The sequence below is a fragment of the Amaranthus tricolor genome, chromosome 2 (genome assembly GCF_026212465.1).
Source record: "Amaranthus tricolor cultivar Red isolate AtriRed21 chromosome 2, ASM2621246v1, whole genome shotgun sequence".
Lineage (NCBI taxonomy): Eukaryota > Viridiplantae > Streptophyta > Magnoliopsida > Caryophyllales > Amaranthaceae > Amaranthus > Amaranthus tricolor.
This window is the reverse complement of record NC_080048.1, coordinates 2,092,840-2,104,892: the sequence shown is the minus strand read 5'-3', so window position 1 is coordinate 2,104,892 and position 12,053 is coordinate 2,092,840. Positions and strand designations below refer to the sequence as shown.

General features: G+C 33.4%; 1 protein-coding gene across 3 annotated transcripts; it reads right to left on the bottom strand.

Moving 5' to 3' along the window:
• Positions 1-3,928: 3,928 nt before the first annotated feature.
• LOC130805922 (uncharacterized) lies at positions 3,929-11,354 on the bottom strand. 3 transcript variants are annotated; one of them, XR_009040241.1, is made up of 6 exons: positions 11,037-11,354; positions 6,671-6,932; positions 6,373-6,569; positions 5,593-5,780; positions 4,648-4,772; positions 4,420-4,552 (listed from the first exon to the last, which is right to left on the bottom strand). XR_009040241.1 is itself a non-coding variant. In XM_057670761.1 (5 exons), exons 1-5 carry the CDS (start codon positions 11,132-11,134, stop codon positions 4,266-4,268), a joined length of 1,032 nt encoding a protein of 343 aa, XP_057526744.1. In that variant the 5' UTR covers positions 11,135-11,354; the 3' UTR covers positions 3,929-4,265. The 3 variants fall into 3 exon arrangements, 2 of the variants coding, with proteins under 2 accessions (XP_057526744.1, XP_057526745.1); XM_057670761.1 differs by lacking the exon at positions 4,648-4,772 and having other exon boundaries at positions 3,929-4,552; XM_057670762.1 differs by having other exon boundaries at positions 3,929-4,772; positions 11,037-11,346.
• Positions 11,355-12,053: the final 699 nt, after the last annotated feature.

Below are 12,053 nucleotides of genomic sequence, written 5' to 3'. Positions count from 1 at the left end.
GAGAGAGTATTTACAATTTGAACGACCAAGTCTAGAACCATCAATCAAAACATGACAAAATAAAAATATTGAAACATTCTACAAAGAACACTCAAACTTGTGAGTTAAATGATTAAACAATGACGATGATGAACACTACACTAATAATACACCCTCCCTACCCAATAGACCATTATCCACCGCCCAATACCAAAGCTCACACTTTACTTGGACACCTTAGAACCCACACGGCTCAAAATTCTATGGATAAGAAACCAACAAAACATAGCTTTTTTAAAAGACAACAATAATGATTAAGCACTTTTTCTTCCTAGATATCCTAATCAATAATGATTATTTGTAAATAATCATAACAAGACAAAATATATAATATTAAAATATTCAAAATAAGAAAAAATATAAAATCTCAAAAGCCCTTCTATAAATAGAGACACGTAAGGGTAATTTACTACTTTTTTAAATAATTATTATTTAGCTATACGTTCTTTTTCTCTTCATATTGCCCTTTAAAGTGAGGTGTGTTCTTTCTTTTAAAAAAATGGATATTTGATTAAAAAAAAGTGAGATTGAACTTTGCATATAAAATTAAAATTGAAAGAGAGTTAGAATATATTGATGAGGATAAATGAAAGTGGTATGTTCACTGTCAAAAATAAAAATAATATAAAATAAGAGACAATTCAAAATGAAATCAAAAATCATACTTAATGAAAAGGACAAAGAGAGTATTCTAAAACTCTGTTTCATTCAGTTTACACCTAATGTCTATAATGGTCTCACAATTTTTTCTAATTAATTCTCATAAATTCATCCACTATTTTAATTCTATTCACTCATTTCTTCACCCCACTTAATATACTAACTACGAATAATACTTTATTATTTACACCTTTTAAAAAAAGTAAAAAGAACATGGTCAGATCTCAGTTGAAGCAAATACTGCCTTATTTCAGACAAGGTTGATCTTAAGATCGAATCTCATCAACATTTAAATAATAAAAATCATACAAAACCAACAAATCATAATTTCCATAATATTTAAAACTAGATCCTAATTTTGAAATTGCAAATCAGACATACACTTCAATTTCATTTACTTAAAATAAATTAAACTTTAGTCAACCTTAAACGTAACTAGAAAAGGCGGTGTATTATACTCCCTTCATTTATAAGAAGTTTGTCATAATTTTCATTTTAATCAATCTTTTTAATTTTTCAATATTTTTATCTTAGATATCATTTTCAAACTTCGTTTAAATTTTTATTCAAATATTTTTTTCGTCACTTTTAGAATTTTAATCTTATCCAAATATTAATTTTCTAATATTTTACCTTAATTATTAATATTGCAATTTCTCATGTACACACAAAGTTATCCACAGGAGTAGCCGTTTATTTTTTTTTGAAGTACTGAGGTCAATGAGTAGCCCACCCGGACACCTTCCTTCCTTTACAGTTTACTGTTTATCCGCGGAAACGCGTGAAGCACGTGATGTACGAATCAAACTTTTCTTTTCTTAATAATTGATGGTAATACTCTATACTTTTCAATTTTCAAGCTGGATTGTGATTTGTGATAACATTTTCAAAAATCAAATTATTTTCCACAAAATCATGATTTACTTCTGTTGTTTGTCATCACAGCCAGTTCATGTTGATTAAGACTTGGCAAATGTTTCAAGATTATCAGAGTATGATGATAAAGAAGATCTAATGAGTTATGGTCATATCCAACATTCCAATGCCAATCCTAATTTTTTATTAGACAAGAATATTATTTTTTTTGAACGAGCAACTTGTTTTTAATAAAAGTTTGAGATTTTTTGTATTTCAATTGATTGAACCTTCTGCTTTAATAGCATAATAAATTTGTTATTAAGTTTATACACAATAAGACACACAAGTGAAGAATCGACTACGCATAGACATGATGTGATTTAATTCTAAAACTAATTGGTGGTAAAAGGAATAACCTATTAATCTTATATGCTGGTCAATCCTAATTCTTCAATGTGGATAGAAATGACAAATGAGCGGGTGGGTGCAATATGCATATCTATAATGTGAATCACCACCTATACAATAGGAGTACAATATAGATATACGAGGTTAGTAATAAATTGAATGAGTGGAGGGAAGCTTTAGAAGCTAAAGGGTTGCACATTAGTCGTACGAAGATCGAGTATTTGCGCTGTGACTTTAGTGGGACAACACCGGTAGGTGAACTAGAGGTGTCCATTGATGAAGCTGTTGTTAGAAGTACGACTAAGTACAAGTATTTGGCATTGATCATTCAAAGGGATGGAAAGATTGACGGAGATGCAAATCATCGTATACAAGCATGTTGGCTCAAGTGGCGAGCAGTCACCGCGATGCTATGTGATAGGAAATTCCCAAGCAAGTTAAAAGGAAAATTCTACCGGGCGGCAATAAGACCTGCTCTGCTATATGGGAGCAAATGTTGGCTTGTAAAGAAGATTTTTGAACATAAGATGGAAGTTACAGAAATGCGTATGCTGAGGTGAATGTGTGGACACACATTGATGGATCAAATTAGAAACCAAGAGTTTAGGGACAAACTAGGGATAGCCCCTATTTCTGGAAAAATGCGCGAAAATAAATTGAGGTGGTTTGAACATGTGTAGAAAAAGACTTTCACCGCCCCTGTGAGGAGGGTAGAAAGCATTATAGTAGAAGATATGAGGAGTCGAGGAAGACTCAGAAGAACTTGGAATGAGCAAATAAAAGTTGACTTATATGATTTAAACTTTTCTGAAGGCCTGACTAGGGATAGGGGTAGTTGGAGGCGCCATATCCATGTTTTAGATTACTGATGTTCTCTTAGTTTACTTTTTGGTGTTCTTGTCATCTTACTTCTCTCGTTTCTTATTATTAGTTTTTTTTTTGTTTTTTGTTTTCTTTTTTTTGTAGTTGGTTCTTCTTATTTATTCTATTTATATGCATTTAATCTATTTCTCCCGTGTAACTACGTCTCCTTATTTTTCTCGAGCTGGGGGACTCTTTTGGCCGCGCTCTCCTTTATGATATGAGTTGCCGCCGCCCTTCCCTCCTCAGACCCTGTCCATAGTATTTTTTTAGTGTGATACATTAGGTAGGAGGATGATGATAATGATGAAATTTGATATAAATTAGTACATTATAGATATTGAGCAGACGAATATGAGGCTGGGCGGATCGATATGGAGCGGATGAAATTGTAGGAACGTAGTATAGTAAATATAGTTTAGAAAATATTTTTTTTTATAACTTTATGTTTGTAGCTTTTCTTATTTCCTCTTTAGTCAACTTAATTTTTGTATAAGTAGAGGCCTATGTACTCACTTCACATTTAATACAAAGTGTATTCAAATCTTAACCTTAATCTTTTCTTCCGCTTTAATCTTTTCAAAAATCTCATACCCACCACCTACATATTTCGAATTAGATTCAGATCGAAGTAGCAAATCGAATCAAATTTTGTTAAAGCTACTAAAATATATTTCTAGTTATGTACGAATCAAGATACTCTTAAAAGTTCAGCAGACTGGGTGGATCCAGTCGTCACTCATTCCTCGAAGTTGCATGAAGCCAGCAGCTTCCTTTTCATTTGCTAACATCTAGAACATGATCATTCCCAATACGAACGTACTCCGAAGAATGAGTTAGTAAGGAATAGCCATGTACCAAATTCTATAAAACAAATTAAAATCTAGCAAATCCCATGAAACAGCGATAATATGTGCATGTTTCAAAGTACTTACAAAAATATTTGGTTTGCATCAAGTACAAGGAAAAACTCTGTTTGCAAGAGCCAAGAAGCAACACATGAATCATGATAATCGCAATTTCTCCTGAATAACAACATATACTTGTTGGGAATTCCTTGAATCGAAAAAGGATAAAAAAAAATGGAGGAGTAACAAAGATATGAATGTACAGACTATCGGTTATAGAAATAAGATCAGCAAAATGAATTTGAAAGGACATAGACAGTCAAACAGACGACGCTGAAAAAAGTTACCAGTACATGAAAACCGAGGAAGACCAACCACAATGTTTACACTATACATGTTCAATTAAAAACCCTAAACAACACATTATGTGGAAACAAAATCCGTTCTACTAGCCACCAAGCTGTGTTGAAGCAGACAGAAGCACCAACCAATGCAATCATCCTAGGGCGATACACACTGGAGGGGGAAAAAACGGATAAAATAGAAGGCCCGTCACATATCTACTCGTCAAACGAGTCTGTGCAGGAATTCCTACTTGGCTTTCTTCAATAAAGTCAATGTTGTGTACTCTGCGTCATCCTTAATAAAGCTCCACCAAATGTAGGAAAGAGGAATGGTAACGGCATGCCACACAGCAAGAGCATCCACAAGTTCCCAATAGGGTGGAAAATCATAAATTAACAAGAGAACAGAAAGAGCGCCCCCATATACTACTACCTGCAACTTTCCACGCGATGGATGCTGACTCACACGAGCCCATACGGCCCACAGGAGAAGCTGAGCCACACCAATGATCAAACATACTTTCATGTTCAGATCTGAATGGACAGAGGAAAATGTCAGATGACTGGACTTGAAACATGGACAGTATTGATTATTAAAGGAAAGATTGCAATGGAAGAAGAAACATAACTTATAACTTCACAGTTGACACAGTTCAGGTTATCAACTTGCTAGCTTTCCCCACCTTAACCTCCCAACTCTTGTATCATGGGAGTCAAGGTGCGGGCTAAATGCTAACTAATGGCTTGAAGTAGCCTATTGCAAATTAGTACAATAAATTAGAATACATTAATGAGAAGAGTGTTGAGCTAAAATGATATCTTGAGATAAATGCACAAGGAATGAGAAGAATTGTATGACAACGAAAATTCCAGTTTTGGAAAAGAAAGTTCTGAAATTTTGAAGTAAAAATAATGAATCAAAACTTTTTCCCCTCCCATGCCTACTGAATCAACGATTAGGTATCCCCTCGTCAATTTAGATCACAGAGGCGATTACTAAATAGAGTTCAAAATTTAATGGAGTTGATGGCGATAATTCAGCTAGGAAACAGTTACATGATGTAAAACATAAAATCATCATTTATTGAGAGTTAGATTGAAGATAATTAAGAGGAATAGCAGATAGAGTGATAGACATGTACGGTGTACCTTTAAGTTACTCAAAAATTGGTAACTAAAGCAGATAAATGAGAGAAAAGTAATGGTCGTGCATGATTGAGTAAAGAAGCAACGACAAAAAAATCCGGAAAGCATCCAAGCAGGTAGTTAAAAATCAATATGCAAGACAAATGTTTCTCATCAGCCAAAATCAAGAGAAAATTCAAATTCATCCAAAACAAGTGTTTTCTCATTAGCCAAATTCAAGAGAAGAAACATCAATCCCAAAGCCTTAATCCCATCATATGGGGATTTTTCAAGAGCATGGGAACTTTTTATCATTACTACAATAAAAAAGAATTAATATAAAGATACTTTATTGAAGACTTGAGGTTTCTGATTTATGAAAATTTCTCGTGAATCACGTATATATTGCAGCGAAAGTTATAGAGATTATGACATAAAAAGGAATTTACCATAGTCGAGGTTGTAGAAGTTTAAAAACAAGATATGTGTTGTCACAAATGCAATCAATGGAGCAGCAACCATAACCCTAGAGGCTTCTTTCTTTATGTCAAAAACTCGAAAAATGGCCAATATAAGACCAAAGCCAAGGAAAGCAACAGCAGATGAGTAACCTAGCTTCTCCGATAGGTCCAGATCTCTGCAAAAGGAAGTTATGTTACACATGCCAAACTAATTGCCCCATCACTGATTATTATAATAATCAAGAGGTTTTAAAGCACACAGCAACAATTCTGGGGCTTAGTTACATCCTTTTCACTTTCTTTATTCAAACAAAGACTACAAATAAAATATGCAACAATACTTAAGCTCTCAAATACATCTATTGTTTATATTTTAATATAAATCTCAGTTTCCTGATTGCTGAAGAACTAAACAGTTTGACATAGTTTATGCTTGTCATTAGAAAAGTAGTCTGACATGTTAAAGCAAAGCAATCGTTTTTGTCCACATAATAACCATAGTGATCACTAAGCCATAAGACTTTCCAAGTTGGACTTCAATGGAATAACAATGCAGAAAAATACGTCTCTCTTTTGGTCTAGTTTAACGTTTCCTCTTCCACAGGGGAAGAAACTTCAGGCCTTCAGGGTAGGGCCAGGCAAACTCATCTTTAAATGTACCTATTTACTTTAAGTAAGTTGAAGAGCTCAAGAACATAGATGATTACCATTAGTACAGTTGCAAAAGTTTGATTTTCAAAAAGTAAAATGAATAGGGCATATACGAACCGGCTGTGGAAAACTGCAGCCCAGAACCAACAGTTCATTGCCAAGACACCATAGAGATGCCATACGCCAGTATACTCATAGTATGTCTTCCGGTTATCCGTCAAAGGCAGTTTGTAATAAACAAGAATGAAGAAAGATATCCAACCATGAAATTGTATAGCAAGATTGAGTGCAGAGAGAGAAACAGAAACAGGTTCCTGTAAAAAGATAGGAAACACATATTAAACATGTTAATTAAACAAACATATTGCTCTGACATATTGCAGCATGTTTCAAAGATAGAGTGATAAACAAATACCTGAATTCCATAAACACGACGAAAAGGCCACCTTCCATGATACTTGACAGGCTGCTCCCCAAGCTTTCTCCGTTCCTCCTCCCGTGCAAGCATACAATGGTATCGGCAATCACTATTGCAATCCCACTGTTTCCATTTCAGATAGAGGGGTTCTTGGAGATACCACCGTCCATCAGAAACGTTGCCATCAGCGGTGAATTTGCACTGCTGAAAACATTGGTTTCCAACACAACCAGTCTCCTGACAAAGCTCCACACAACCCCTGGAGCATAGATATCACCTATTCAAACTTTCTACCAAACAGCCAAACAAGCGAACAGATAATGACAAGAAACTTCATGCTGAGAAGACTAAAAAAACCTACCAAAACCATAGATACATAAGCAATCCAAACATACTGATCAGGATGCAAGTAATACCACTTAGCATGTACTGCACACATTCCTAAATTCATACAGATATAAGATGGAAACATGTTTGACTTTTGGAGAGGCATAATCAAATCAAAACACCAGTATTTCTAACCTCACTTTTCCAAAACAGAGGTGCAGTTCCTTAACCTTGAAAATATTTAAGTATTAAGGACTAACCAATATCTACCAGATTAACCAGGACTGACAAGCTTAAATCATAACGCCGTACCAAGACTCAATAGGATTGTCCAAGACTGATAACATATTTGTGGAGGTAAAAAAGGTGATGAGAATAAACCCATAATCTCAGATCGAATCCATTTTTTTTAAAAAAAATTAAGTATTGTTATTTGGAAATAAAGCTGCTATGCCTGAGCAAAAAACTAATGCTATTACCCAGGTGCCATTAAGTGGCTCCTAACCTCCCACCTAAGATCTTACCTAGGCGGGAGTTGGAGAGTGAATGTGCACCACATTACCCTTGTAAATTGTTTCTGATTAACCTTTAATAGCAAACTTCATTTGCAACTTTATATAAATAAAACAAGTGCATAAAAATCAATGGATCATTAACCATAGTTCATCATAATCCAAAACAACATCGCCACTAACAACTAACCAATGATGAAACCAAACCATCACTCCAGCTCGTTGTTAGCGTCAACATTTAGAGCAGCTTTTAACATTAAAGTTGTTATTCAACGATCAGAAAAGACAAGAGAAAGGGTTGCAAGCAACTTGTCCACACAGCTGGCTATCCATTAGCCTTCAGGCAACAGAGTAACTTCTACTCCCTTCGTTCTTTTTTGATCTTCCACATTACTATAACGGGTAGTTTCAAAAGTTTTTCCACTTTAGAATACTTTCTATTTTTAGAAATTTTTTATCCCACTTTTACCCCTTAAAACCCCCTTTTTCTTTTAATGTACCCCTTTTCTTTTATTTATATACTTTCTCTCTCATACTTCCAATACAATCATTACTTCACACTACTATTTAATTAAAATAATACCCACTACAACCCAAAGATTCTATCTTCCTTAATATGTGTGAAAAACCCAAAGTGGAAGATCAAATAAGAACGGAGGGAGTAACATTTATTAGGATAGGCCATGCAGTGACAATCTGCCAAATTGACAAATTATTGAAATAAATCTAAGGTCTCTACTGTTTTGGAAAATTAATCAAAAACTAGGAATCAACCGAACATATATCGTTAAAAAAAAGGTTATTTGAAGTTCAAGGCTCACAAACTCTCCAGTCCCGCTCTTAAAAGCACTAATATGGAAATTAATATATATATATATATATATATATATATATATATATATATATATATATATATTTTATATATATATATATATATATATATATATATATAAATATAAGTGATGGGTTCATCTAGACAGATGTCAAATACCTGCACATTTGAGGCAGTTTATCATATCCATCTTAAACCTGAAAGGACATGTGACATTATTCTTATTTCGAACAAGAATATCACCAACATATTTCTAAGAATTCATAATAACAAAAGAAAAGGTAAAAGAAAATTCATAATCAGGTTACAGGTGTAAACCTGAAGGCCAGGTAACCAAAAACACTATGAGAACCAAAAAAAATAGTACAATTAGATACGTTCAAACTCCCTCCATCCAAAAGTGAGTCATCTTAGTTTCTATTAAGCAATATTGTCCTGATTAAACAGACAAAATTAATACTACTAGTCTATGACTATACTAACCATGATAACACACTTAAGGGTGAAACTTCAACTAACATGACTCATAGATAGCACACTTGAGCAAGACAACATAGTCCCAAAAAACCAAGTTAAAGCCTCACTACCTTCCAATAGTTTTCCTTATTAGTTATGTACCAATGATTACTATAAACCACATATTTTTATTCAAGTTTGTCCCACTTACTTCGCACTATTTCCTTTTTTGAAAATTGTGTCGCTCCCTTTCTTTTATCATCATCCACAAACTTATTCTTATAATTCATCGCATCCATCCACTTCTTCATTTCTTCTATCCAATAGCCTTTTCTCTTGTTCTCCAATTACAAATTAATATTACAACTGAAAAAGGGATGCAATTTCAAATTACTATACACCACATAGCTTACTCCTTTTACAACTTGGTGTCGACAATCAAAGATGGAATCCAATTAGGTTCGTATGCTACAATTATCCCTCATGGACACCATACACACATATTTTACAAATTTTTGAAAATTAAAATGACATTAGAGCAATGAAAAGTTAAAGGTTGCAATTTTTTGCAATTTGTTTCCATAGTTTCATCATGAGTCTTAGCATTTCGACGTTCGATCAATATGTTCTCTCAAATTCTTTTAAGGTGTCATTTACTTAACAAATTCAACATTCATATTTCCTCAAAGTCGAAAATCACACTAATTCTTGGATGTCACCTCCATATCATCCTGAAGTCTTTATTCTTCACTTTTCACAAGGTTTAATTTCCACTTTAAAGAAATTGGGACCTATCAGCAATGAATTTCCAGAAAAGCAGTGTTCCTTCACCTTGCTGGTCACCATGACATGCTGATTTCAGCAAATTCAAAACTGCATATGCATACCCCAGTTGGAGGCATTCCATGCATAACGTTCTCTGTGCACAGACAGTGAACCTTTACTTTATCTTGATGTATGATGAGTTGCTAGTGTCCAATTAGGAATCATTACAATAACAAGGTGTTAAAAAGTATGATTGCCCATTGGGAAACTGGACAAGGACGTCACATCTTTATAGATGTAGAGTAAGTTGCCTACATGTGGCTGTAATTGCACATTCCAAAAAAATTTCTCTTTTTTATACTGCAAAATGCACTCAACATTACATGAGCAATGGTAAGGCTGAATTTATGCAAATAATCTTTAACAAGAAGCAAAAAAATACTTAAAAATGAGATATTTAACATATAAGACCTCAAAGCACCATTAAAATCGAAAAAGAGTAAATAATTCTAAAAAAGAATCTAAGCTTTTAAGTTGGCACCTTGTTTCGACTTCTAACCCATTGATAGACTAATACATATAGCAAATGTTTTTATTGATAAACAAAGCCATCACCCAAAAATTCAGGTAGTGAATACAGAATATCATATGAAAGCGATACAAAAATCCAAACCCTACCACTGAATCATGGACTCAATTAAAACTGTTTCGTGATTAGTATCCATCGACTTAAACCTCACATACTAGGTTTCACTTCTACGACATCCTCCACTTTTACAGAAAAAAAGAAAGACACAAAGAATAACAAAATCCAATCAACTAGCTATAACACTACCTTTTCTTTTGCCTTTTTTATATCTAACCTTATTTGAATTCCTAAAGGATGAAACCTAAAATTTGAACAAACATCAATTTTCGAATTTCAAATTCCTACTACAAACTACTGAAAATACTAGTAGATAACAGCTTCATAAGCTGTAAAACAAGATACCTAATAGGCTAATACTTCAAAAATCAACCACAAACCCAAGCTAATTGAGCACCGTAAACATTCAACAATCAATCAATTCACTACAACATGATAGATCCATTAACAAAAAACCATCATAACAAACAAAAGGACGAAAAATGAATAGATATTTATGCAATCTGTAAATTGGATCAGTGTCACCTTTGGTAGCTTTAAGAGCTTCAACATTGCGAAAATAAAGAAGCAAACAATACGATCACTAGAAATTCAAACCAAAAAATACTCAAATACGAAATAAAAACTATTCAAAATAATCAATAACAACTTCGAACAGCTGTTCAACAAATTTACTTCATACAAATCAACCACAAACCCTAATTAAGAACAATAACCTTAAACATTCAACCATTAACCAATTAATCAACCACAACTTAATAAATCAATGAACTAAATCCAGCATAACACACAAAAGAATGAAAAAACATAGATAAAATAAACAACCTGTAAATTGGATCAGTATCGCCTTCAGTAGCTTTAAGAGCTCCAACAATGCCGAAAAAAGTAAAGAATACAACCACAAACCAACGACAAACCGCCATCTGAAAAAAACTGCAAAAAAGACTTGAGATCAAAGAAGAAACAGGTATGGCGGCAAAAAGTCAATCACATTTTTAGAGAGAGAAATGGAAGAGATTTGGGGGAGATTTGCGTGATATTTTTTATTTTGCGCGGAAATTTTTGGGGAAGAGGTAGGAGAGAGAGATAAAAAGAAATGACAAGTGGGAAGACGATGAGTTATTTAAGTAAGGGAGTTTGGCATACGGAGAAATAAAGGGTGAGTGAATATTATTGTTATTGTTTATGGGGAAATGTGATGGTTGTTTTTGGGCATAAACTGACACGTGGTGGTGGATTTGTGGATTATTGAGGGTATCTTTTGATATAGTCTATAGCTTGCCATGTGGCTTTCTTCTAATGGGTGTTATCATATCCAAATAATAGTAGTAAATTACTTCCCTTGCTCATTTCCTATAACAAATATTCATATATCACGAGAATTAAGAAAAAATATAATCTTTTAAATAGTGAAGATATTATTTTATTAAATAATAAATTTAGTGAAGAAAAAGTAGGAACTATAAATATTAAAAAAATATATTAAAAGAAATTTAATAGAAAAAAAATGGAAACCACAACTAATTAAAAAAATATTTTTATAAAGTTAATGAGAAACATGTGAGGACCATAAGAAATATAAAATTGTTAAAATGAAGTTATTGGAAGATATGTGAGAACCATAAGCATTCTTAGAATATCAAAATAAGGATGAGTAAGGTTATTTTTATCCAAAATTTGTGATATGAATGGAAAGATTCTCGAAAGGAACAACAAATGAAACAACTCAAAATGAAAAGTGAGAACTTCTCTAAGGAACGAAGGGAGTATTATTCTTTCACAAAAACTTGGACATGACTGTCGCAAGTTAAGACGAAGTGTGGGCTGGCCCATTTCACGTGC

Coding starts and splice junctions, on each gene's coding strand:
- LOC130805922 (XM_057670761.1), bottom strand. CDS start 11,134: ATGGCGGTTTGTCGTTGGTTTGTGGTTGTATTCTTTACTTTTTTCGGC. Junction 6,570..6,670: donor GTCGTGTTTATGGAATTCAG/GTATTTGTTTAT, acceptor ATCTTTTTACAG/GAACCTGTTTCTGTTTCTCT. Junction 5,781..6,372: donor GCTGCAGTTTTCCACAGCCG/GTTCGTATATGC, acceptor TTCCTTTTGCAG/AGATCTGGACCTATCGGAGA.